Consider the following 25,627-nt stretch of genomic DNA (forward strand, 5'->3'; position numbering starts at 1 on the left):
TTGACATTTAATATGATTTTTCCAGAAAGTAGGTAAAGTTAATTTAATCTCTGTTTCTTTAAAGATGGCTATGTCCTTTCCTAGGCCTTCTTTCCTATTTCTGTTCCCACTATACCCATTTGAAGCCATTTTTTTTTTCCTTTCAAGTAATTCAGCAACCTCCCCCCCCTTTGGTGGTTGAGGTACTGAGTTAAGTGAAAGATATGTGTCACTGTCATCTGGAAGATACCTAACTGTTCAGGGAGATGAAAAGATTCAAGGTGGAGCTAATAAATGGCATAAAAGAAAAGACATGAGGATGCCGCAGAGGATTACTTCTTGGACTTTTGGTGAAGATCAAGTGGAGAATGACTTAAAGATGCTGATGAAGTGATTATAACAGCTGTTAAAATTTCATGGTGGAAGTGGCATTTTAACTTAAAACAGCGGTTCTCAACCTGTGGGTCATGACCCCTTAAGCAACCTATTTCCAAAAATACATTGCGCTTTATAAAAAAGCTTTATAAAAATTGTAGTTATGAAATAGCAATGAAAATAAAGTTATGGCTGGGTGTCACTACAGCATGAACTGCATTAATAGGTTGAAGCATTAGGCAGGTTGAGAAGTACTGACTTAAAGGATGAGGATTTTCCCCTCATGATAGTTTTTTTTTTTTTTTTTTATGCTGAGCTTTGTTACTGAGATAAGTCATACATTCAGTGAGAGAAGATATATAAACCCATTAGTACCACCTAAATCCAGATGTAGAACGTTTCCAGCACTCATTATGCCCCTTTCTAATCAGTATTACATCCTCATATCTGGAGATAATCAACCACTCTCCTGGTTTTATGGCTGTTAGATATTTTGTCTGTATTTGAATTTGTATGTAGATCTTTATATGTCTGGCTTTCTTGTTAATCTGTATTTTTGTGTTTGTACCATTTTTTTCCAGTTGGTAAGTTGTATGTATAAATTACAGAGTTTGCCTTTTCTAAAATTGATGGACATCTGCATTTTATCATTGACAGGAATACTTTCTGAAGTGAGTGTTCTCGTTTGCTTCCTTTTGTGGACATGTTGCATATATTTTAGGAAAAACGTTGTTAACCTTGTAGATATTTGAGCGGTCCGTGGTAGTAGATATCGACAGTTTTCCAAAGTGATTGAGAACTGAGGCTTTCACCCACTATGTAGGAAACTTCTAGTTGGTGTTCATTCTGGTTGACACTGGGTGTTTGCCATAAGTCTTAATTTTAGCCACTCTGACTAAATGTGGTATTTCATTAAAGTGTGCATTTCTATTTTTCTGATGCTGACTACCTTAACTGCCTATTTGAATAGTCTTTCTGCCAAGTGCCTAAGGCTTTTGCCCACTTTCTGTAATTAGGCATTTGTCTTTCTACTGATTTGTAGTTCTTTATGTAGTCTTACAGATTTCTTTTTGTGACATATACTTTGCAAATATCTTTTCCAAGTCTGTGGCATGACTTCATTTTCTTATTAATGTGTTTTGAAATATAAATTATCTCTTTTTGTTGTCATGTCAGTGTTGGGGATTGAACCCAGGACCTTGCCTATGCTAGGCAAGAGCTTTATTACTCACCTACATTCTGTCCTCAGTACAGATTTAAAACAATGTTTTAGATTTATTTTATTTTATGTGTGGGCTGGAGAGATGGCTCAGCCATTGAAGTCTAGGCTCATAGCCAAAATTATTTATTTTTATGTATATGAGTGTTTTGCTTGCATATGTGTATATGCCCCATACATGTGCTTGGTCTCCTTGGAGGTCAGAAGAGGGTGTCAGATCCCTTTGGAACTGGAGTTATGGATGTTTGCAAACTGTCATGTGTGTGGTGGGAACTGAAATTGAGTATTCTACAAGAGCAATGAAAGCTCTTAACTACTGCACGATCTCTCCAGTCCCATTTTTTTTTTTTAAGAGAAAGAAAGAGTTATTAAGTACATTGTAAGGGAACAGAAGGACGGGCAATAACTATAGTACTGCCTATAGCCAGAAATGACTAATTTAATATAATAGAATAAGTTTTTTTTTTAAAAAGACTGCTCTTTTCTTTGACGTTAAGAAACACTGAGTATATGGTTAATAGAATTCTAATAGGAAAATATGAGAGAAGAACATTGTAAAAATAATAATAACAAAATGAGACTGAGAGAAGGGGCATTAGAGAGGTCTGCCTGCCTCTGCCTTCTGAATACTGGGATTAAAGCCATGCTCCACTATGCCTGACTTCTTCCATATTTTAACCACAAACAAAACCAATCAACCAACCAACCAACCAAACAAACAAACCAAACAACCCCTTCCCCCAAATCTAGTTTTTCTCTCCCAATCTATTCTTTTCTATGCTTTCAATCTTTCTCATGGCACTTCATAGAACACGACGTTTTGAGGGCAGTACTTCGTCTTTGTCATAATAAAACCTGTAATCCCTGCTAGAGCACAGCAGATATTTGAAGTTCTTTATGTGTGCATGCTTTGCCTACATGTATGAATGTGTACTGTGTGCATGTCTAGTGTCCATAAGAGACCAGAAGAGGGCGTTGGATTTCTCTGGATCTGGGTGGGCTTCCTGGTGGGTGTAAGCTCCCATGTGGGTGTAAGCTCTTATATAGGTGCTGAGAACCCCACCTGAATCTTCTGCAGCAGCAAAAGCTCTTAACCACTAAACCATCTCTCCAGTCTTACATATGCTTATCAGAATAGAGGTTAAGAATATTGTCTTTCGTTTCGTGAGGCTGGATTCCAACATTGCCACTTACTGACTTGAACTGTTGACCTTAGCATACCGGAAAATGAGACTGTTTTATACACGTCATAGTTTTATGAGAACCTGGCAAGATAAATATGGACATGTGTCAAATAGAAAAAAAAATTAGTTCATTAATAGTGTATCAGAACGCCAGGGTAGCCGCAGTTGCTTGAAGGCTCACCTGTAAAGAAAGTTTAGCCAAAGGGGTGCTTTTTGGCTCGGGGTGGTGATGATGACAGCTACTATATAAGCCCTAGGCCACATTCTTCTCCTCAGACTCTTTGTTTTACTTGCCTTTCCTTCCAATTCTGGGGCCGCAGCTGGGCAGGGACCCTCTTCTCCAGCCTCAGCCTCATCCTAGGTGGGAGATTGTGAAAGCCGAGCGGGAACATTGTGTAGGCGGAACTCGAATGCAGCGGTGGGAGGCTTCCGGGGGAACAGCACCGGTGACGGGTCGGCGGAGACAGAAAAGCGCCGGACGCCCGGCTGATCATGGAAGCTTGACAACCTGCTGGCAGGCTCTGGGAGGCCGAGACATCGGCGAAGAGGACAGAGAGTCGGCGCGGACAGGTAGGGGACGGCAAGAGGGCAGGCTCCGCTGGTCTTGGCTGGACCTCCAGCTTCCTTCCCGCAGGCTTTGCCAAGAAAGCCGATGGCCACTCCGCCCCGCCCCCGTGCAGGACGCCGGGAGGTCCTCTCTGTGTGCTGGTGGCTAGGAGCAAACCCACTGGTACTGACGTCCACTCTAGCTTGTGACTGTCATCTTCCACGCGGTAGCTGCCCTCGATGCGCCCCTTCTCGTAGAGGCTGTTTCCTTTGACCCTTTTTGGTGCTTCAGAATAGCGTCTTCCCGAGACGGGAATTTATCTCCACTCGGTCCCTATCCGCCTCCTCGAGGAGCCTCCCACTTCAGAAGAAAAACATTGATCACCATCTTATTCCGTCCACGGTATCCGCACAGACTCTGCTTTTGAGATTGAGATCCTTTAGAGGCACCCACGTTTCTCCCCATCCCAAACTCCTTTCCTACTGTGCGCCTTCCACTTAGTCTCTTGGCTGAGAGTCCCATCAGTCTTTTCAGTTGTGTCTGCTTGGGGGTGGGGCGAGGGCGGGGCGGACCAGGTTTTGTTCTCATTTTCTTACGTAGTCATCTTCTCTCCTGTCTTCCTCTCCTCCCATTAGCGTTTTCTTCTTCCATTCCTCAGCTTTCCTATTTTCTTCTCAGAACTCTTTGTTTTCTAGCACTTCGGTTTTTCTGTTTCTGACAGGATCTTCTTAAGTAACCCTAAGTGAGGCAACGTACTTTTCCCAATGTCCTGAAAGGGTTCTTCTTTGACTTTTTTTTGCATCGTTCACACACACCCACTTTCTTTTATTTTGTCACACTCTTCAGTGTGTATCATTTCTGGAAAACAAATCTCATGTGGGATTCTTCTAGAGTCCATACACACAGAATATATTTATATTACACAATTGATGAATTCTTCTGAACCTAATATCTTCACCATGACAATACAATATCTGCTTTGGAGGTTGAAGAGATGGCTCAGCTGTTAAGAGCACTGGCTGGCCAGGCAGTGGTGGCGCACACCTTTAATCCCAGCACTCGGGAGGCTGAGGCAGGCGGATCTCTGAGTTCCAGGCGGGTCTGGCCGAGTTCCAGGATAGCCAGGGCTACCCAGAGAAATCCTGTCTTGGGGGAAAAAAAAAATACTGGCTGCTTTTCCAAAGGACCTGAGTTTGATTCCCAACACACACATGATGGCCTCACAACATCTGTTAACTCCAGTCTTTGGGGATCTGATACCCTCTTCTGGCTTCTGTGGACCAGACACAGAACATGGTATGCACATTCTTATGTGCAGACAAAATGCTTTTGTAGCTAAAATAAAATAAATTAATTAAAAACAATATCTGCATTGTTCTTCATATTCTGTTATTAAAATTTTGTACAAGTTCTGGAGTCATGTTTCTTAAAATGTCTTTATTGGGCTGGAGAGGTGGCTCAATCATTAAAGGCTAGCCTCACAACCAAAAAATGTCTGTGTCCCCAGGAGGCCAAAAAGATGCATTTTCTGACTTAAACAATGTATTTTCTAGATTTGAATTGTCCTTTTTTTCCTCCTTCCTTTCTCCCTCCTTCCCTCCCTCCCTTTTTTCCTTCTTTGAGACAATGTTTCTCTGTGTAACAGCCCTGGATGTCCTAGAACTCACACAGTAGACCAGGCTGGCCTGGAACTCAGAGAGACCCGACTGCCTCTGCCTCCCGAGTGCTGGGATTAAAGGTGTACACCACTACCTACCAGTTAGATCTGAATTATCATTGTTTAATTTTGTAATTATTTTTCCCATTTTCCCATGTTGAAATGACTTTTTCCCCATTGCTGTGCAACCCAGTGCCTTGTATTGTGGTAGAATATTATTTTAAGATGTGTTACTTTTGTTTATGTTGTGGAACATTTAATGATGTAAAGATGTGTTTGTTTTGCTTATGCTGCATTTGTTTAACTCTGTGAAGCCGTGTTAGACCTGATGGTCTAATAAAGAACTGAATGGCCAATAGTAAGGCAGGAGAAAGAATAGGTGGGGCTGGCAGGCAGAAAGAATATATAGAAGGAGAAATAAGGGAGGAGAAAAGAAGTAGCAAGAGGAGGGGGAGGACTCCAGGACCCAGTCACCTAGCAAGCCACAGAGTAAGAAACACAGGAAGGCATACAGATTTAGGAAAGGAAAAGCCCAGAGGCAAAAGATAGATTGAATAATTTAAATTTAAGAAAAACTGGCAAGAAACAAGCCAACTTAAGGCCAGACATTTATAAAACTCTCACTCTCTGTCTCTCTCTCTCTCTCTGCGTGTCCAGTTTGGGGCCTGAGGGGATGGCCCCCAAAAAGCAAACAGTAAGATCAAAGAATTAAAAAAAAAATTGTACCGTATGTTAAATATTGATTTAATGTGGAGCCCTTAAAATGAGGTTTTTGAGTAAATCAAGTGTGGCTCTTGTCTTCTTGTTTCTGATACGTGCCTAGCTGTAGGTGGGATTCTTTTTTTTTTTTTATAAGGCCATTTTTTTTATTTTAAGATTTATTATTTATTATGTATACAGTGTTCTGCTTGCATGTACTCCTACACACCAGAAGGCCATCATTACACATCAATACCATGTGGTTGCTGGGAATTGAACTCAGGACCTCTGGAGGAGCAGCCAGTGTTCTTAACCTCTGAGCCATCTCCCCAGCCAGGGATTTTTTTTTTTTTTTCTGTTTAAATTTATGTGCATTGGTGTGAGGGTGTCAGATTCCCTGGAACTGATTTACAGACAGATGTGAGCTGCCATGTGGATGCTGGGAATTGAACCCAGGTCCAATGGAAGGGCAGCTAGTGCTCTTAACCACAGAGCCATCTCTCTAGCCCCTGTAGGTGGAATTCTAATGATACAAAAATTGTCTCTGTGCATGGGCAGTATTCTTTGACTCTTAACCAGAGCCTAGAAATGAGATAGATACAAAACACATATAAAGAAACTCCTCAGTGTCCTGGTCAGCTTTACAGACTTAGAAGGTGATGCTTCTGAGGGGACAAGTAGGAAAGTATCTTTCAGAAGGTGTGTTTCAGAACAGCTTCAGGATTGAGGACAAAACATCTCTAATGCCAGTGTGGTGAAGTATGCCCATTTCATGAAGTAGTTATTGTATCTAGATTCAGGGGCTGTTTATGAAACTAAAGTGTTCTTGTGTCTGATCCAGCATTAAAATCATACTTTGGACAGGAGAAGGTGGTAGAATGACTGACCCATTTTCCTTTTGGACAGATCTCAAGACCAGAGAATGGCAGGTGAACAGAAACCCTCAAGCAACCTCCTGGAGCAGTTTATTTTATTAGCCAAAGGTACCAGTGGCTCAGCCCTCACCACTCTCATAAGCCAGGTGCTGGAGGCTCCTGGAGTATATGTGTTTGGAGAATTGCTGGAGTTGGCCAATGTTCAGGAGGTAAGAATAGTTTTCAGTGTTTGTCTTCTCTATGCTGTACTTTTCTGATTCTCCAGGTTTCCAGCCAATTTTAGCATCAAACCTTGTGGACTTGTTTGGTGTTCATTGGAATTGGTGGAGAGATTAAGGGTAAGGTATTTTAGTTCTTTTATCCAGTGTTCCCTTAAACTTGGATAGTAAGAAAGTGTGAATGTCTTGACACAAGTGGTGTTGTTGCAGTCGGTTGGAGAGATGGCTCAGTGGTTAAGGGCACTGGCTGCTCTTCCAGAAGACCCAGATTCAATTCCCAGCACTGACCTGGCAGCTCACAAATGCCCCGTAAGTCTAGGGGGTCTAATACCCTCACACAGATATACATGCAGGCAAAACACTAATGCACATAAAAAATGAAATAATACAAAGAAAGAAAGAAAGAAGTTGGCAACTGAAATAGCAGGAGAGATTAGAATGATCGGAGGTCTCCAGGTTGTGAAACTGATGATGGATGTTGGGGCTGGAACTAAATTGATAAGGGACCACTTTTCATAGAAGGTAACATTAGGGGGGAAAAAAAGCCAGGCTGAGGTGGTGCACGCCTTTAATCCCAGCACTCAGGAGGCAGAGGCACTTGGATCTCTGTTCTTTGTGAGTTCAAGGCCAACCTGGTCTACAGAGCAAGTTCAAGGACAGGGTCTAAAGCTACACAGAGAAACCCTGTCTGGTAAAAATAAAAACAAAACAAAAACAATAACAAACAAAACAATTTGTGCTTCTCACTTTAGATATGAGTTGTTTTTGTTTTTTTGTTTTGTTTGTTTTGTTTGTTTTTGTTTTGTTTGGATGCAGCTGGACGTAGCTCCTGGTGTTCTTGGTGGTAGTAGTCTGCATATAGGATGTGATGGCATTAGTTAGGTAGTTTACCTTCATGGCCACCGTGACACTGTTGCCATCTATTGTCAGCTTTATTGTCAGAACCAATTGTAACCTGAGATGTGGGCTTTCAGGTTATTGGGCTCAGTACTATTTGTCTGCCTATTTCTCTTGATTGGGAAACTAGAGTTAATGTGACTACCTCACACATGACTCTTCCTCCTATGATGACCAGAGATGGGAATGGAGCCACTGTTGTCATTTAAGAAAAGCAGCATGTGAGAGAAAGATGCCATGAGACAGGGTTTAAGCAGAGGGTTTGTTTTTTATTATTAGGGAAAGGGGTCATAAGAAGGGTAAAGGGGAGGGAGACTGGCCTCCAGGGACAGGAGCAGTAGGAGAGAGTAGAACAGAGAGAAGGAGAAAGAGAGAGGATGGGAGGTGGGCAGGACCCTTTTAAAAGGAAACATAGTGAATGTGCACAGGTGGTGCTTAGTGTCTGCAGCTGAGGGCGTATCCTGTCAGAACCCCAAGGACAGGCCAGTACAGATGCCTGAATACTAACAGCCACTTAATTTTATTTTCTTTCCTTTCCTCTTTCCTTTTTCCTCTTTCCTTTTTCCTCTTTCCTTTTTCCCCTTTCCCTTTCCCCCTTTCCCTTTTCTTCTTTCCCTTTTCCCTCCATTTCCCTTTCCTTCCTTTCCCCTTTCCCTTCCTTTCCCCTTCCCCTTCCTTTCCCCTTCCCCCTTCCTTTCCCCTTTCCCCTTCCCCTTCCCTTTCCCCTTCCCCTTTCCCCTTCCCTTTCCTTCCCTTTCCTTACAGGATCTTGTTTGTGTTGTGGCCTTAAACTTAGCTGAAGATGAGTTGAACTTCCAGTCCTTCTGTTCTGGGATCATAGGCGTGTATAACCACATATGGTTTTATTTAGTGCTGAGGATTGAACCTAGGGCTTCATGCTTGCATGGTAGGCAATCACTGTTCCAATGAGCCACATTACCAGCCAAACTGACTTTTATTTTGTAAATTGTAAGGGTGTTTTGTTTGGTTAGTTTTTGTTTTTTTCAAGACAGAGTTTCTCAATGAAGTCCTGGTTGTCCTGTAGACCAGGCTGGCCTTGAACTCACAGAGATCTGCCTGCCTCTGCCCCCTGAGTGCTGGGATTAAAGGCTTGCACCAGCATTGCCCAGCTCAATTGTAAATTTTTATTTAACTCTTCCTTGTTATACTTTTGTTCTGGGAGGGTAAAGTCTTTTGTGCTCACCATTGCTTGCTTGGGCTTAGTATGTAGCCTGACACATAGTAGACTTTCAGTAAAGATTTGATCAATAATTCTCTGAGGATGATTTGGGAATTAGGCATTTTTTTTTTTTTTTTTTTTTTTTTAATTTGAGACTGACTCTCATGTTTCCTAGGCTGGCCTTGAACCTGTTCCTCCTGCTTCCACCTACCATGTGCTGGGATTACATGAGAGTGCTACTGTGCTTGGCTAGACTCATTTTTCAATAGAAAAGCTGATCAGCTGTAGTGTGTTTCTTCAGATGCATGAAAAACCTGAGTGAACATGCCAAGCAATTGTTTTTTTGACTGTTGAAAACTGGGTAAGAAGAAATGATGAACAAACAAGCTGGCAAGACTTAGCCAGTCAGAGAAGTTTTGGAGTATCTGCCTTAGAGAAAATAGTCTATTCCAGCTAGCTTTGAAAAGTAGGGATTGGATTCAGGGTTTTTACTGAATCTCTTCTGTTCTGACCCTGAGACTTGAGGACGTTTATGGTGACTTGAAAGAGCATCTTGAGGTTTATAAGGATGTTAGCACTCACACTGGTGCTTACTGGGGCTTAGCAAATCACCTTTATCTGCCTACTGTTTCTGTTGTTCCCGTTTTGAGCCAGGGATAAGCTAATTGCTTTTCAGCATTCTGAAATTGTGGATGCAATTACTGGAACTCTTTTTCAGATAGTTACAATGAATAGTGTTGTTCTTGTGTTGCTTCATGGACTTTGGTGAGTTGGAAGAGGTGGTGTGTATGTTACTGAGGATTGAACCTACAATATTCTACATGCTAAGCAGGTACTCTGCTACTGAACTATGTGCAAGCCTTCCTTTTACTTTATTTTGAGTCAGAGTTTTGCTAAGTTTCCCAACCCTGTAGTTCAGGCTGGCTTTGAGCTTGTGATCTCTTTCCTTTAGCTTTACAAGTAGCAGAGATTACAGGCCTGTGAGACTCAACTGCTCTTTGCATTTTCCCTGTGGATGTCATTTTGCCACCAACATAAGTGAAATAAATTAATGAACATTTTTATTTGACTCAGGGAAATAACTCTGTTTCAGTATAGCCTTTCTGTCACACCTTACTTACACTGTGCTAATATTGCCAGGGTTCATAGTTCATATTTAGTGATGAAACTTGGAACTAGCCATAGAGTTTGTTAAGATTTGATTGACAGTGGTATCACAGTACTAAGTTGGGGGCTGGCAAGATGGCTCAGTAGGTAAAGGTGCCACATAAATCTGATGACTTGAGTTTAATCTCAGAACCTTCATAAAAGTGGGAGGACAAAGTGGACTCCACAAAGTTGTCCTGTGATTGTACACATGTGCACTGCATACATGACCACACATATACATCTTATGCACATCATACACAGCAACAATAAAACAAACAAAAAGGATACCAAGTTGGTATGTAAACAGGTTCACCACACTCTTGTTTGTCCATTTGAGACACAAGTTCTCATTTTTAAGTCATCTAGGCTGGCTTTGAACTCAGTAGGTAGCTGAGAATGATGTTGAACTCCTGGTACTGCTGTGTCCACCTGTGAGGAATTACAGGCATGTGCTATGCAGTATGTATTGAACCTAGCTCCATATGCATGTTAGGCAAGACTCTCTCAGCCTTCAGTATTGTTTTTAAGGCAGGGAAGATCCTGAGAAGACTTGAACTGCTTCTAGTGCATGAAGCTTTGTGGTGGAGTGGCTGGCATAGGTGCAGGGAGAAAGGGAAGAAGCTACATGAGCAACTTCTGTGTTGTGCAAAATGTCTTCCTGAGGAAGGAAGAAGAGTCACTTTTGGACTTAAATACTCTTGTTTAGTTTTTCTCCCTACCTAATCAAATAGTACAGAAGAAATGGCCATGATATCTTTGGCATTTGGTCACATGTCTTCTATTAGGATATTGTAGTGATGAGTGGAAATTTGTTGTGTGGTAAACTTTTCTTTTCCTTCCTCAGCTTGCAGAAGGAGCTAATGCGGCATATTTGCAGTTGCTGAACCTGTTTGCCTATGGAACGTACCCAGATTACATAGGTGAGTTGGTTAAGATCCTTCAGAAGATTTTAAGATTGTCTTAATTGTTGAGCTGTTTGTAGGGTAGTTAAGGTTTGAGTTATAATGTGTGGGTGTGGGCAGAGTAGGTAGGTCTAATTATTGACTTGACTGTGTCTCTGTTTTCTGTGTTTTGAAGGTAACTTCACAAAAGGATTTCCCTGATAACCTTTTAATTTCCTAGGCATAAAATGGGGGTTATGTGTGTGTGCATCTATGAACAGAGCCCTTTTTTATTTCCTAGATCAGTGTCTTGAGAACTAGTGTTTGTGGGGCACCCAACCAGCAAAATAATCCAGTGGTTTATTTTATTTTTTGAGACCTCTTACTCTTACATCTTACTATGTAGCCCTGACTGGCACAGAACTCACTACACGGAACAGGCTGGCTTTGAACTGTACAGAGATACACCTAACTCTGCCTCTTGAGTGAGGAAACTAAAGGCATACTTCATCATACCTGGCAGTCCAGGGTTTTAAATGTTATCAAGTTTTTTGAGAGGTGCTGGTGAGATAGCTCACCCGGTAAAGGCACTCCATACGAAGCCTGACTGACTAATGCCTTGAGTTCAATCTCTGGGACCCACATGGTAGAAAGAACTGACCCCTGCAGGTTGTCCTCTGACCTCTACAATGCACACTTGTGGTATGTGCATACAAGCACGCACACACACACACATACACACACACAAACATACATACACATTTTTAAAAAAAATTCTTGTTATGCTTTCTTTGTTGAGATAGGGTTATGTATAACATAGGATGGTCTTGACCTCAAAACTTTCCTGCTTTATTCTCTTGAGTGCTGAGATTATAAGGATGAACTACCATGCCAAACTTGAATGTTACCAAAATAAGATTACTATATTGTAGAAAATTTGGAAAATAATAAAACAATATATACCATGAAGTTACCATTAGCATTATGATGCTAGGTGTTTATTTTTTTCCCCTTTTGCTTGTTTCGTGTTATATAGGTGTAATTAGACTATGTATGCAGCCTTTCCCAGGTCTTTGCCCAATCCATATTTAAGGTATTTGATTTTTTTTTTTTTTTTTTTTAAGTCTGAGTCTTGCTGACTTCAAACTCTGGATTCTTCTGCCTTAGCCTCCCAATTTCTCATTTTACATATGTGCTATCATCTCTTCATTCATTTTTACTGTCTCATAGGAAACCACTATTCCACTGAGCTACATTCCTAGCCCATTTGGATGTTTTTATTTTACTTTACTTATTTTTTTTGTTAAAATTTTTATACAACATATTTTAATCATATTCTTTGCCCTCCAACTCCTCCTAGATCCTCACTACCTCCCTATCCACTCAACTTCATGTTTTTTTCCTCTCTATCTCTCTCAAAAAGAAAAAAACAAAAATAAAAACCAACATAAAAACAATAAGATAAAAAAATAAGACAAAGCAAAGCAAAAAGCTTAAAAAAAAAACCATGGAGTCCATTTTGTGTTGCCTCCCTACTTCTGGGTTTGGAATCTGCCCTGGAGTACGGTTGGTATATTCAGTGACAGACCATTGGAGAAAACTCATTTTCCCTTTCCCAGCAGGCATCAGTTACTTAGGTGTGAGCCCTTGTGTCTGTTTTCCCTCTCAGTATTGGATTTCATCTGGTTTGAACCTGTGCAGATTTTGTGTCGGTCTTTGTAAGTTCATATGCACATCAGTCATGTTCTGTCTGGATGATAGCATTTCCTTGGAGTAGTCTACCACTTCTGACTCTGAAAGTCTTTCCACCTCCTCTTCTGCATAGATCCCTGTACCTTGATGGGGGAAGAGTCTGATGCAGACAATCCCTTTGGGACAAGTGCTTTCAAGTCTCTCTCCCTTTGCACATTGTCCAACTGTGGGTCTCTGTGTTAATTACCATCTATTGCAAGAAGAAGCTTCTCTGATAGGGCACTTGAATGGTTTTATTATAATCATAAATCGGGAGTGGACTGGCAAGATGTTTCAGTAGATGATAGCACTTGCTGTGCAAGGCTGACAACTTCTGTTCAACCCTGACTCTGGAAAGTTGTTCTCTCATCCCCACATGTACACTGTAGCATGGATGTGCTCACACATACACATTATACACACCCACACAATAATAGTAAATAAAATATTAAGAAACATTAAATAATTGGGAGTGAGGTACTTGCATATCCAAATGTTACCTTTATTCCTAATTACCTTTTTTTCTGTCTTTCTTAGTTTTCCTTTCCTTTCATCTCCTCTTCTTCCCCTCTCCTGGGCAGAGAGAGTATGAAAGTAGCCTGCTATTCAAGAGACCCTCTCCTGTCTCTTTGGCATTCCTTCCTTTCTCATTGACCACTTCTGCTTACTCTGTATTGCTGTCTGATTGAAGAGTGTGCTGCTTCTGGGTACATGACATTTCTCTGACCTGTTCTTTGTTCTGACGAGTATATTTTCTCACTGTCTAAGGAGGCAGCATTGCACAGATTCTGGAGCCAGACTGCCTGCATTCGATTCTAGCTCCACTTCTACTAGTTGTGTGTCTTTTAGTCGATTAAATGATCTCAATTTCCCTACCTGTAAAATGAGTAATTTTGTCTTTTTTTTTTTTTTTAAAGATTTATTTATTTATTATGTATATAGTGTTCTCCTACAGATCAGAAGAGGAGGGCATCAGATCTACTTATGGATGGTTGTGAGCCAACATGTGGTTTCTGGGAATTGAACTCAGGACCTCTGGAAGAGCAGCCAGTACTCTTAACCACTGAGCCATCGCTCCATCCCCTTGCTTTATTTTTCAAGGCAGGGTTTCTTTGTGTAGCTCTGATTGCCCTGGAATTTGTTCTGTAGACCAGGCTGGCCTTAAATTCAGAGATCCACCTGCCTCTGACTGGAATTAAAGGCATGTCATTCCATGTCCCATGTTCCCTGTCCATCTGTCCTTCCCAGCTGATGGTGCACACCTTTAATCCCTGCATTCAGGAGGCAGAGGCAGGTGGATCTCTGAGTTCAAGTCTAGCCTGGTCTATGGAGTGAGTTACAAGATAGCCAGGACTACATGAAGAAACCCTGTCTCCAAAAACCAAAAGCCAAACAAAACAAAACTCAATGTCTTGGAATCCAGAATTATGGTTGTGGAGTGGCTATGAGGATGAGCTGCATGTGCACATGCATGAATGGATCTGGGCATGCACTGTATGCCATGTGACCATGGTGACTGTCATGTGTAGCTGCAACTATGACCATTAATGTAATTACTAAAATTTTGTTCATCCCTCAAGGTCCATGAAACCTTTTTGTTTTTTTTTTTTTGTTTTTGTTTTTGTTTTTGTTTTTTTTTTGTACCTGCCAAATGAAATTTGTTTGTTCTTTCTCTGTCTCCTTTTTTCTTTTCTTCTTTTAGCCTCTGTGCCTTCTCTGCCCTCTACCTATCTCTTCTGGTAGTTTTAACTTTGCATTTGTAGCTATTGCAACATCCGATTGTAAGACTGAGGCTGGACATGGTGGCTTACATCTGTAATCCCAGCACTTAAAGGCAGAGGCAAAAGCAGGTGGATCAGGAATTCAAGGTTATCCTTGACTACATAATGAGTGTCAGGTCAGCCTATGTTACATAAAACCCTGTCTCAACTCCTTTTTCCTCAACAACAACAATGATCTACAATAAAACAAAACAAATCTAAGGGTTATGAGTTATGCCACTCCACATAGTTGTGGTGCAGCCCCGGACAAAGCCCTGAGTCTTATTCGTCCTTGATTCCCCGATTCGCTGTAAGACATATGTGCATTGCACATAACATGCTCAATGAAGGTCTGTTGAACTTAATTGAGCTTCACAAGGGGCACCAACAGTCTTCCATTAAGATAGCTCATCATGTCATTTTGTTTGTTCATGGCTTTCATACTAAACGCCTGTGTAGAGACTGAGTCTTTGCTCTCTGGGAGCGTATGATCTCCCAGAGAAGGTAGGGGCTGCCGAGTGAGTGTCTGTGAGTGAGTGAGTGAGTGAGTGCACAGTCATGGCAGTGACCTAGTAGATTTGGTGGTGGTGGTGGTGTGGGTTGATGAGCTTATCATAAAAGTAAGTCCTAATTTTATTTTGTATATTGATTTTTGTGGTGGGTGGGACTGAGCAGCCAACAAGGAGAGCCTGCCAGAACTGAGTGCAGCTCAGCAGAACAAGCTGAAACATCTTACCATCGTGAGTTTGGCATCAAGAATGAAGGTATTGTCCCAAACTTTCCTTGTCTTATCTGAACCCCAGCTCAGGTATCTTATTGAAATCAATGAAAGAACCTGCAGCTAGTCATATCCTAAATGTATGAAATGTACTTGGCAGATAAAAAGGTAACAACTAGGGACTGGTGAGATGGCTCTGTGGTTAAGAGCACTGACTGCTCTTCCAGAGGTCCTGAGTTCAATTCCCAGCAACCACATGATGCTTCATAACCATCTGTAATGAGATCTGGTGCCCTCTTCTGGCCTACAGGGATTCATACAGACAGAACAGTGTATACATAACAAATAAATAAATATTAAAAAAAATAACTAATATTTGTGGACGTTCACGCCTCATTCTGTTTTGGAAAAGCAAACCCAACATTCATTGATTGATTCATCAGGTCTCTGTTCTGGCATGTGATGGGTTTCATGCAGGTAAAGCACTTTGCCAGATTAGCAGGAGCCCACAGCTTGCCTGCTTTCAAAAGATAAATCTATAGCAAGTATCTTTTTTTGACTGTTCTTATTAATGGGCTACCTACTCTCTCACTGTGTGGTCCAGGCTATCCTCATTATATAGCACAGGTTGACCATACAATCATGGCAATCTTCCTGTCTCAGCCTCACATGTGATGGGTTACAGGTGTGTCACACCATGCCAGTCCTTAGTAAGCCTTATAGCAAGTTAACAACTTCTTGAATTTCCTAGTGTGCTAAATTCATTGCACTCATGCTAAAGGAAAGGCTTGCTATGTTTGGCTAAGTAGATTTTTACTTATTTTGTGATACTGGGGGTTGAACTCAAGGATTGTGCAAGTACTTAGGCAAGTACTTTTTATTACTGAGCCACAACCACTAGTCCAGTCCTTTTTCTTTTGAGACAGGGTTTTACTGTGTAGCCCTGACTGTTCTGGAATTTATTCTGTAAACCCGGCTGGCCTCGAACTCAAGAGATCCACTTGCCTCTGCCTCCTGAGTGCTTGGATTAAAAGTGTGTACCTGCCTAGCAAGGTAGATATCTATTCTGTTTTTCTTTGGGATTGTCAGGGTAAACTGCATTAATTGGATTTTTTTTTTTTTGCCTTATGTACTAAATTTATTTTTATTTATTTAGTTTTCATATGCCAGCGTTAGGCCCTATGCTTTCAAATTCCACCACACCATAGCTGCAGGTTTTCTGCCTCAGCCAATTTAGAAGAAACCTTGCAGCCAGTACGTTGCAGCTTTTAACAGAGAAGGGCCAGACTCTATTAGTTTATAGTTGGTTTTGGCTTACCTCTTCCTTACCTGTGTCTGTCTCTGTGAGAATATGCCTTTGACAAGGTGTCTTTTCTCCTTTATGATCAAGAGCTGTGTGTTTGTTCCTAGATTGTCTTTTCCTTGTTAAAATAATTGTATCTGATCTAATCATGGATTTCTGGTTGTCAGCCTAGTATTTTGGGTGGGAGGCTCCTCCTGCCTTTTCGTCCTTTCCTCCCTCTCTCGTTCTAGAGATTAACTCGGGAATTGGAACTCTGTGCCTTGAGCATGTTTGTCTTGTGCTCTACCGCTGGGCCACACTTGTGGCCTAGCCTGCCCTATTTTCTTGGTGGATGGGGGCGCAAGTACCTTCTTTTCCTTATCATGGGCTTCTCAAGCATGCTAACCAGTAGGAAGACCAGTTTCTTCTTTTGAAGCCTTCATTTGATACCCATCCACCATCCCTAGAGAGTGTGCTTTAGTCCATAAAAAAACCCTCTAGGTATGATTGCTGTGTTTCTACTTATTTAATCATTTTATTTCTAAACTAGTTCTGATATCTCAGTATTTAGATACTGTTTTTTTTTTCCTTTGTATGAAGGGCTGTTATTGGAGAGTTGATATTGGTTGCAAGAGTTTGAGATTTTGTGTTGTTGGTGTGGGTGCAGTTTGTTGTTTGTTTTGTTTTGTTTGGCATCTGTTTGAGGCTTGCAACCATTCAGCATTTTATGCAGTCTTCAAGCCTCCATAAGGTGGCAGTGTAGCACATACTTTCCTGTGGAAGGCATGTTTAGCATCTGTCAGAGTATGGATATGGAGGTTGAGAGCTGGGTAAATTCCATGATAGAGAACTAGGAAGGTGTTTTCTTGGTTGCTGTAAGATCTTATTTGGGTGTCACAGATTCCAGTTCTTATTTATCCACCTCCTGTTGTCTTAGATATTGCCTGCATCGCCTAAGCACAGAGAGACAGCTATTGCCTGTGTGGGTAATACTTGAATATTTTTGTTTTGTTTTTTTCCATGCTTGTCAAGTGGTTTTTATAACTGTTGTATGACCTATCCACAGTGTATCCCTTACTCTGTGCTGCTGAAGGACCTGGAGATGAGGAATCTCCGGGAACTAGAGGACCTTATCATTGAAGCTGTCTACACTGACATCATCCAGGGCAAGCTGGATCAGCGAAATCAGCTCCTGGAAGTGGATTTTTGCATTGGCCGTGACATCCGAAAGAAAGATATCAATAATATTGTCAAGACCTTGCATGAGTGGTGAGGCTGGGCGATGGAGGGAAGCTTCGAGTATGCCCTTTGTGCCTCTCTTTGCAAAACTGTGACCTTCAGAAGTCAGCCAAGGGTTTGTGGTAGGCCTTGTGGGCAGCCAGGAAAACTGGGACCATAGGATACAGAGACAGAGAGTAGGGTTGCATTTGTAACTACAGCTGTGTGGCATAGGAATAATTCCAGCCTTCCTCGTGTCTGGGTTATAAAACTGACTTTAAATGCAGCAGGGCTGTTTAACAGTGGCCTATAAACCATTCATGTGGAGATGCAGGTGGTAGACTCTCTGCATCCTAACTGTGTGGCACTAAGTATGTACTTTCCAGACAAACTCAGTTTGTAAGTTCAGGAAGTTAGTGTTTTTCAGTAACTTGTGAAGCTAGTTAGAGCTGGTGACATTGTAAGGGATATATCAGTGAATGGGCCTTTGTGATTTGGAACACAAATGCATAGACTATTTGACAATTGTCTGAGTATATAAAGAATAGGCAACTGAGTATGGTAGTCCATGCCTATAATCCCAGCCCTCAGCATCCTGAAGCAGAAGGATTATGAGTTGGAGGCCAGTTGGAGAATCTAGTTTTCAGCTGATCCCCTGCCTCCAAAAAGTAAATGAATTTAGGAAAAGAACTGGGACTTATTTCAGTGGAATTTGATATTTGCAAAAGTGATTACATGTTCTATAAGGATTTGCTGTGGGATTTAAATGATTTGGAACTTATGAAGCCAGAGCTTCTTAGGGAGCCATGAGGAAGTTTTGAGGGAGAGAGCATTATTGAAAGTGCGGAGAGTGTCCCAAATAGGCTCAAGGCATGCTGTATGTCATTAGGCAGAGTGAACAACTTTATGCTGGGAGGTAGGGAAACTTGTTTTTATTTATTTATTTATTTTTTGGTGGGGAGTGGGTGGCAGGGACTTGTTCTGTAGCCCAGCATTGCCTGGGACTATGGATCCCAGGTTTGTGGGATACGTGGTTTAAATCTAGTTTAAGGTTTGCCCTAAACTCTGTCTCTGCCTCCCAAGTGCAGCCACACCCAGGTTTTTTTTTTTTTTTTTTAAAGATTTATTTATTGGTGGTACATGCCTTTAGTTCCTCAGAAGGTAGAGACAGGCAGATCTCTGAGTTGGAAGCCAGCCTTGTCTACAGAATGAGTTCCAGAATAGCCAGAGCTATGCAGAGAAACCCTGTCTCAGGACTAAAATAAAAAAAAAAGAATGCATTTATTTTTATAAGTGTCTTCCTTTCATGTGTAGAAGTGCACTGTGCGTTTATCTAATGCCTGCAGAGGTCAGAAGAGGGCATCAGATTGGATCCCTGGAACTGGAGTAATGGATGCTTGTGAGCTTGTGCATGGATGCTGGGAACTGAACTTAGATCCTCTGTAAGAGCAACAAGTGTCCTAACCATTGAGCTATCACTTCAGCCACTAAAAGAGACTCTCAGAATTCCTATTCAAGTGTTAGAGGTAAATTATAAACCCTGAGACATAAGTACACATATGGGAAAATGTTGGACCACATGAATAGTAGTAGGCAGTATGTGAATATTCATTATATTACATTTGTAAAACTATTTCTGAGAAAGGATCTCAGTTTGTAGACCTGGTTGGTGTTGACCAATTTAACTCAGAAATCTGTCTGCCTCTGCCTCTGTTTCCTGAGTGCTGGGATTAAGGGTTGTGTCACCAAGCCCAGACCGGTTTTTAAAATTTTTGAAGAAAAAGTGGGAAAATAAAAGTGAGAAGTTGTTGGTTACTAGAAAATAGCTTCAAATTCTGAAGCAAAAGGCAATCTCTGAAATAGTATGCTTTTAGAAAATGTATTTTTTCTGTTGTAGAGAGGGAGCAGTCAGTGTTACCTGTAAAGTTTGTCCCTCCTTCAGTCTTAGTCTGTACAGCCGTTTCTTCTGGGCTGCCAAGACTGGAAACTGGAGCTGTATTCCAAGAAACTGCCCCAAGTCACTGTATCTGTGAACTTGTCTGGAAGGAGGGAAGGGACTGGGGCAGCCATTATGGCTTCAGTGCCATTTATGCCGGGGTGTTTCCATTGCAGGTGTGATGGCTGTGAGGCAGTTCTGTTGGGCATTGAACAGCAAGTTCTGAGAGCCAACCAGTACAAAGAGAACCACCACCGGACTCAGCAGCAGGTGGAGGCAGAGGTAAAGAGAGGGGACATTTGTTCTTCTCTTTAGGGTGTGCCTGGATATTACTGTGCAGTGTTTTTGTTTTTGTCGTGTGCTTTTGTGTGAATGAAACAAATAGCCCCTAAATATGCCTTGGGTTTGGTACTGGAATGTAGGGGTTTAGCAGAGATTATAGGAAGTGTAAATCTCCAGTGTGCGTACACTTTGCAGCTACTAGGAAGAGAAATGTTGGAGATGTGCTTTTAAAGATGGATAGATAGAGCTGGAGAGCTGGCTCAGCAGTTAAGTGGATTCACTGCCCTTGCAGGACCTAGGTTTGGCTCTCAGGACCCACATGGCAGCTCATCACCTGAAACTCTAGTTCCAGGGGACCCAATGCCTTCTTCTGTCCTCCGTGGCTCTCACATGTACACAGATGTACGCTCAGGCACACTCACATACACATAAAATAAAATTAATTATTAAAAAATATTGAAATTTGAAAGAAATGTGAGGAAAGGGCAAGTTCATACCAGTTAAAATAACCTATTAAAGTACTAGCTTTTCTTTTCTTTTTTTTTTTTTTTTTTTTTTTTTTTTTAAACAGGGTTTTTTTTGTGTAGTCCTGGCTGTCCTGGAACTTGCTTTGTAGACTAGGTTGGCCTAGAACTCACAGAGATCTGCCTGCTTCTACTTCTGCTTCCCCAGTGCTGGAATTAAAGGCATGTGACACCACTACCTGGCCCTAAGTACTAATTTTTTTTAAAAAAATTAATTAATTTTTTAAATTTTATTTTACAAACCCATTCCAGTTCCCCCTCCCTCCTTTCCTCCTATCTTTCCCTCCTCAGAGAGTCAACAAAGTCTGTCATATTGTGTTGAGTCAGGACCAAGGCCCCTCCCCTCTGTATCTAGGCTGAGCAAGGTATAGGGAATGGGCTCCACAAAGCATTTGATGCACTAGGGATAAATCCTGGCTCCATAAGTACTAGCTATCTAGTAAACTTGTAGATCAATGTAGGACAGAGGGCAGAGCATGGAGCCTTGTTGATGGCCCTTATCATCCCCTGGCTGAGCCATGCTTCAGCTTATGGCATCCTTACCTGAACTCATGTCTACAAAGAACAAAGGGGATTCTGTCATAACCTCCTGTGGTGTTGCTTCTCTTATGCTCGACTCAGAGTTATAACCATTTTCTCAACTGAGTAGGTGAGATATATTTTTTCCATTTGCCCTTAAATTACATTTCTGGTGAGTTGTGCTTCCTAGAGCCTCCCTCCGAGTTCAGTCACCTTATGACAAACTGCCTAAGAATTCTCTCCTGTTAGCCTTTTATAGAAATAACATTATTTAAATATAGTTCGGCGTACCTGGGGGAGACATGACACAGTAGTAGCATTCCAAGGCCTTGCAGTGTCTCTGAGCAGGCATCTGGAGGGAGAAGAGTCATGGCTGGCAACACCACAAAGCCCCTCTTCATTACATTTGCCTTTGGAATCTATTTTTCTTTATATTTGAATGTGCCTGTGTATGGTGTTCTGTGGAATGTTAATATATAGCTATTGTTGCATATTTACAAAATAGGCTGTGTTCCCCTCACATAGGTAATAGAACAAGAGTAAGTGCTATTTTTTTATTGTGTAGAAAATCCCTCAGGAGTTAAGTTGTTAGAGTGTGCTAAATCCATGCCTCCTGGGTACCAAATAGAGAGCAATTCTCACCATCGCTCACATCTCCATAGCATTTTCTGTGGGCTTGATTTCTGTTTGCTTTTTTTGCTTTTGCTTGCTTTTTAAAATTCATTCCAGGCTGGCTTCAAGCTTCCTATCCTCCTGACTTAGCCTCTGGAGTACTGGGACTATAGTTACCTGTCAACACAACTATCTCCCACACCTGCCCCAAGCTCTCCCCCCTTCCACACACCCAAAAAAAGCAATTTCCTCCCCTGGGGAGCTCTTTTGTCTCTTTCTTGTCTTTAGGGTCTCTGGTCTCTGATCTCTGAAACTATCAGGCTACAATTTGTTAACAGGTGCGCCCCACTGAGAAATTCCTGATGCCTGCCTGTGCTTTGAAAAGCTCTATGAACTCTAGGTTTCCCAGGTGTGGGTGGGACAGAGGTAGCCTCTAAACCAGTCCCCCGAGGAAGGAAACCTGAAAGATTCAGGCCAAAGAAGACACAAATGTGGGAGTACTTGTTATCAAATGGGATCAAAAGATGATGGTACAGACGACTGGGTACCTTAAAGTCTTTGAGGCTAAAATGGGTTTAGCTGGTAGACCTGCCTGGTAGCCATTCTTGAGTCCTGGACATGAGTATCCACACTCAGTCCAGTACTGCTGGCAGAAACATTAGTTGTCATTGTCTTTCTATCTGCCACCCATTTTCTCCCTTTGTGTGTATATTTGTGGGTACAGGTGCACAGCACACCACCTCAGGTGTCATTCCTGGGTACTCTCCTACTTTTTTTTTTTGGAAACTGAGTCTCTCATTAGCCTGGAAATCTCCAAGTAAGGCCAGGCTGACTGGTCAGTGAGGACCAGGGATCTGTCTCTGCCACCTGAGCACTGGGATTGTAAATGTCTTCTATTATGCTTGGTATTTTGTGTATGGGTTAATAATTCAGGTCTTTGTGCTTGCGAAGTGAGCACTTTACTTGACATGTGCCTTAGCCTATTAGGTGGATTTTTAAAAAGCAGAGTTGTGATTTTTATTAATTAAAAGACTATCTTTTAGACATGGTCTCACTATGTAGTTCTGGCTAGCCTAGAATTCACTATGTACATTAGGCTGGCCTTGAACTCACATAGAACTGCCTACCCTCATATCCCCATTATTAGGATTAAAGGCATGTGCCATCATGTCTGGCCAAAGACATTTAAAAAAGATTTCACTTTTATTTATGTGTCTATCGTGTGTCTGTATGAGTGTATACCACATGTATTTGGGTACCTGAGGAGGCCAGAAGAGGTTGTCGGATCCCTTGCAACTATGGGAGGTTATGAGTTGCCAGATGTGGACGCTGGGAACTGGACTAGGATCCTTTGCAAGAGCAACAAGTGCTCTTACCTGTTGAGCTATCTCTTCAGCCTCAATCTGAAAAAACTTTTGAACATCAGTAAAATGTATCCCCAAATCCTGAAAAGCACTGAAATCTGAGACACCCCAGGTTTGAGTCAACCTACATAGTAATACTGATTCATTATGTAACTTGCATCCATTTTGATCTGGAAAGCATACTCTAAGATGTTCCCACAGTGTGCGAAGGTAAATAGAAGGCTGTTTATACTAGTACCAAACACTAATTCTTAAACTAGAAACAGTGGACTGGGGAGATGGCTCGGCAGGTAAGGATGCTTGTTGTTCTTCCAGAGGACTCAAGTTTAGTTCACAGCACCATGGGTGACTCACAGCCCCCTGTAACTCCAGCTCCAGGGGAACTGATGCCCTCTTCTAGCCTCTGGGGCCAGCTTCCCAGGTCCTAGCTCCACCCATGTTTCTGCTGAACTCATTTCCATCTCATCTATGAGCAGCCTGTTTATCTTCCCCTGGTTCTCTGAATATCATTTTAGATTGTGTTGCAGAGGATCTGAGCTGCTTCTCTGGGTGGCCCTTATAGTGAGAACAGGACTTGGTGAGTTAGTTTCAGGTGTATATAGGCAGGTCACACAAGTTTTGTTTCTCCTTCCAGGTTAGTAACATCAAGAAGACACTCAAAGCAACAGCATCCTCCTCAGCTCAGGAAATGGAACAGCAGCTGGCTGAGCGAGAGTGTCCCCCTCATACTGAGCAGAGGCAGCCCACTAAGAAGATGTCCAAAGTGAAAGGTCTGGTCTCCAGCCGCCACTAGGGCTGGCTGGGGCAGCTGGCACTCACCAGGCCTGGGTCAGGTGGGGAGGGGACACCCAGGGCCTATTCCTCCCCTCTCTACCTGCAGTGAGTTCCAGACCTGCCCACCCTCACCAGTACCTCCCCATCCATTGGTACCATTGTGGAAAATGATTGCTCCTCCTCCTTCACCTCCCTTCCTAGTTGTTCCCTTCAGACTCAGGGGCTCAACGGATGCCATCCTCACAGGGTCCGACACTGCCCAGCTTCCCTCCAGGGGTTCCTGTCTCTGTGTGTGGGCTACCTCCCTCCCAGTCGTTGTTTTGCTCCGTGTCATTTTGTCAGGCTGGTTCTGAGCTGGAGGCAGTTTATCCAGCCCTGAGGGATGACTGTGGAGGAGGCTTCTCTCTGAGTGAAGAGGAGGCCTTGCTTCTCCAGCCCCATGTACCACAGTACCCACAATGGTGCAAGTGTCTAGTCAGGTAGCCACAGTGTTCCCTCTCCTGCCTTACTCCTGTTGGCAGCGCCAGTTCAGGCTGTGGAGGGATGTGGTGCTGGGCTCTGTTTACTAAACCTTTGGGTTTTCAGCCTCCTAAGCCCAGCCAGGATCTCTCATCAAGTTGGGAGCACTGGGCTGACTAACCTCTGGTGTCTGATACAAGTGGAGGGTGCTTGGGGTCTGTGGGTAGCAGAAGGTGTTTCTCCGGGCTTGTCCTCAGCTGGCCACTCCTCCTGCTGTCTTTGACTGCTCAGCACTTAGGCCCAGTTGCCCACTGGGATTGTCTGCCAACATTTGCTCTCCTGAGATCTTTCATGCCTCCTGGCTGCCCTTGGGATAGGAATGGCGATGCCGAAGCCCCTCAGACTGGTGAATGACCATTGCTGCTTCTTTCTCCTTCCTTCCCCCCCTCCTTGGCTGGTGACCTGAGTCCTCTAATGACATCATACTCCTGGCCAGAGAAAAGGACTTGACTAGACTTTCTGAACTTGAACAGTTTCAGGTTATATTTTAATTTTTTTTTTTTTTGTACAGGTTGATTCTAATACATTTCAACATGCTTTTTTCTCCTTTTGTGTCAATATTTGTTATAGTCCAATCGCCGGGGATTTCTCACCTGGTTCAAGTGTATGTGTGTGTGTGTGTGTGTGTGTGTGTGTGTGTGTGTGTGTGTGTGAGTGTGTGTGTGTGTTTCATTTTGTTTTCCTAAGAGGAGGTGGAGGCCCTGAACTGATTTATACTTCATTGAGGAAAAAGCACATTTTAGAAAAAGAAAAAAGAACAAAAGTGTAGATTTGGCATACGTGACTGTGGATTATGGGGTTGTAAGGGTGGGTTAGGAGAGCGGTAATTTGGGTGGTTTAGAGAATATGACTCTGTTTTAGTAGCATGGTTAAAAAGTGGATTGATCCAGTGTTAAAAGTATTGTTTTCCTTTTTTATGCTGGTCCATGTGCTGATATAACACTATGCCTAACCAGAAGTTAAGTTTGATTCCTAAAGTGTATCTGGTGAATCCCCAGATCACATCTCTGTAGGAGAGTGGTCCTATTCTTAAATAAATGTGGCACTCCCTGCATCCCATATCCTCACTGGAAATTCATTACTTAGGTCTTGGATGCATCCTGTGGATGAAACCCATCCACACTGATTTCTCCACCAGATCCTTTTGGGTATTTGTATTATAATGGAATATATTTTGAGCAAGTTTTGGGAAACATGTACTTCTCAAGAACTCTAAGAGATGCAGAACATCTCCTTGCTTTTCATAGATTTATTTTCCCCATTACTTTTTCTAGACCCCAGGCAAGGATACACTGTTAGCAAGCTACTATTCATCCTCCTCCTGGCCCCCACTGGGCAGGTCTATTGGGGAATGGGTTTTGTTTATTTTTAATTTAATTTTAAAACTTTTTTTTCTTTTTTTTTTTTTGAGACAAGGTTTCTCTGTATTGCTTTGGAACCTGTCCTGGAACTCGCTTTGTAGACCAGGCTGGCCTTGAACTCACAGAGATCTGCCTGCCTCTGCCTCCTGAGTGCTGGGACTAAACTT

At 42.3% G+C, this 25,627-nt stretch overlaps 1 protein-coding gene across 1 annotated transcript; it reads left to right on the forward strand.

The window, feature by feature from the left end:
* The first annotated feature begins 3,109 nt into the window (after nt 1–3,109).
* On the forward strand, nt 3,110–24,645 carry Cops7b (COP9 signalosome subunit 7B). Its single transcript, XM_051190709.1, is given in 8 exon segments — nt 3,110–3,308; nt 3,311–3,327; nt 6,567–6,744; nt 10,824–10,899; nt 15,027–15,115; nt 17,418–17,620; nt 19,682–19,787; nt 23,441–24,645. Coding segments are annotated over 8 exon segments (969 nt in total). The 5' UTR covers nt 3,110–3,167; the 3' UTR covers nt 23,600–24,645.
* Nucleotides 24,646–25,627: the final 982 nt, after the last annotated feature.

Source organism: Phodopus roborovskii, unplaced genomic scaffold (assembly GCF_943737965.1).
Source record: "Phodopus roborovskii unplaced genomic scaffold, PHOROB, whole genome shotgun sequence".
Classification (NCBI taxonomy): Eukaryota; Metazoa; Chordata; class Mammalia; order Rodentia; family Cricetidae; genus Phodopus; species Phodopus roborovskii.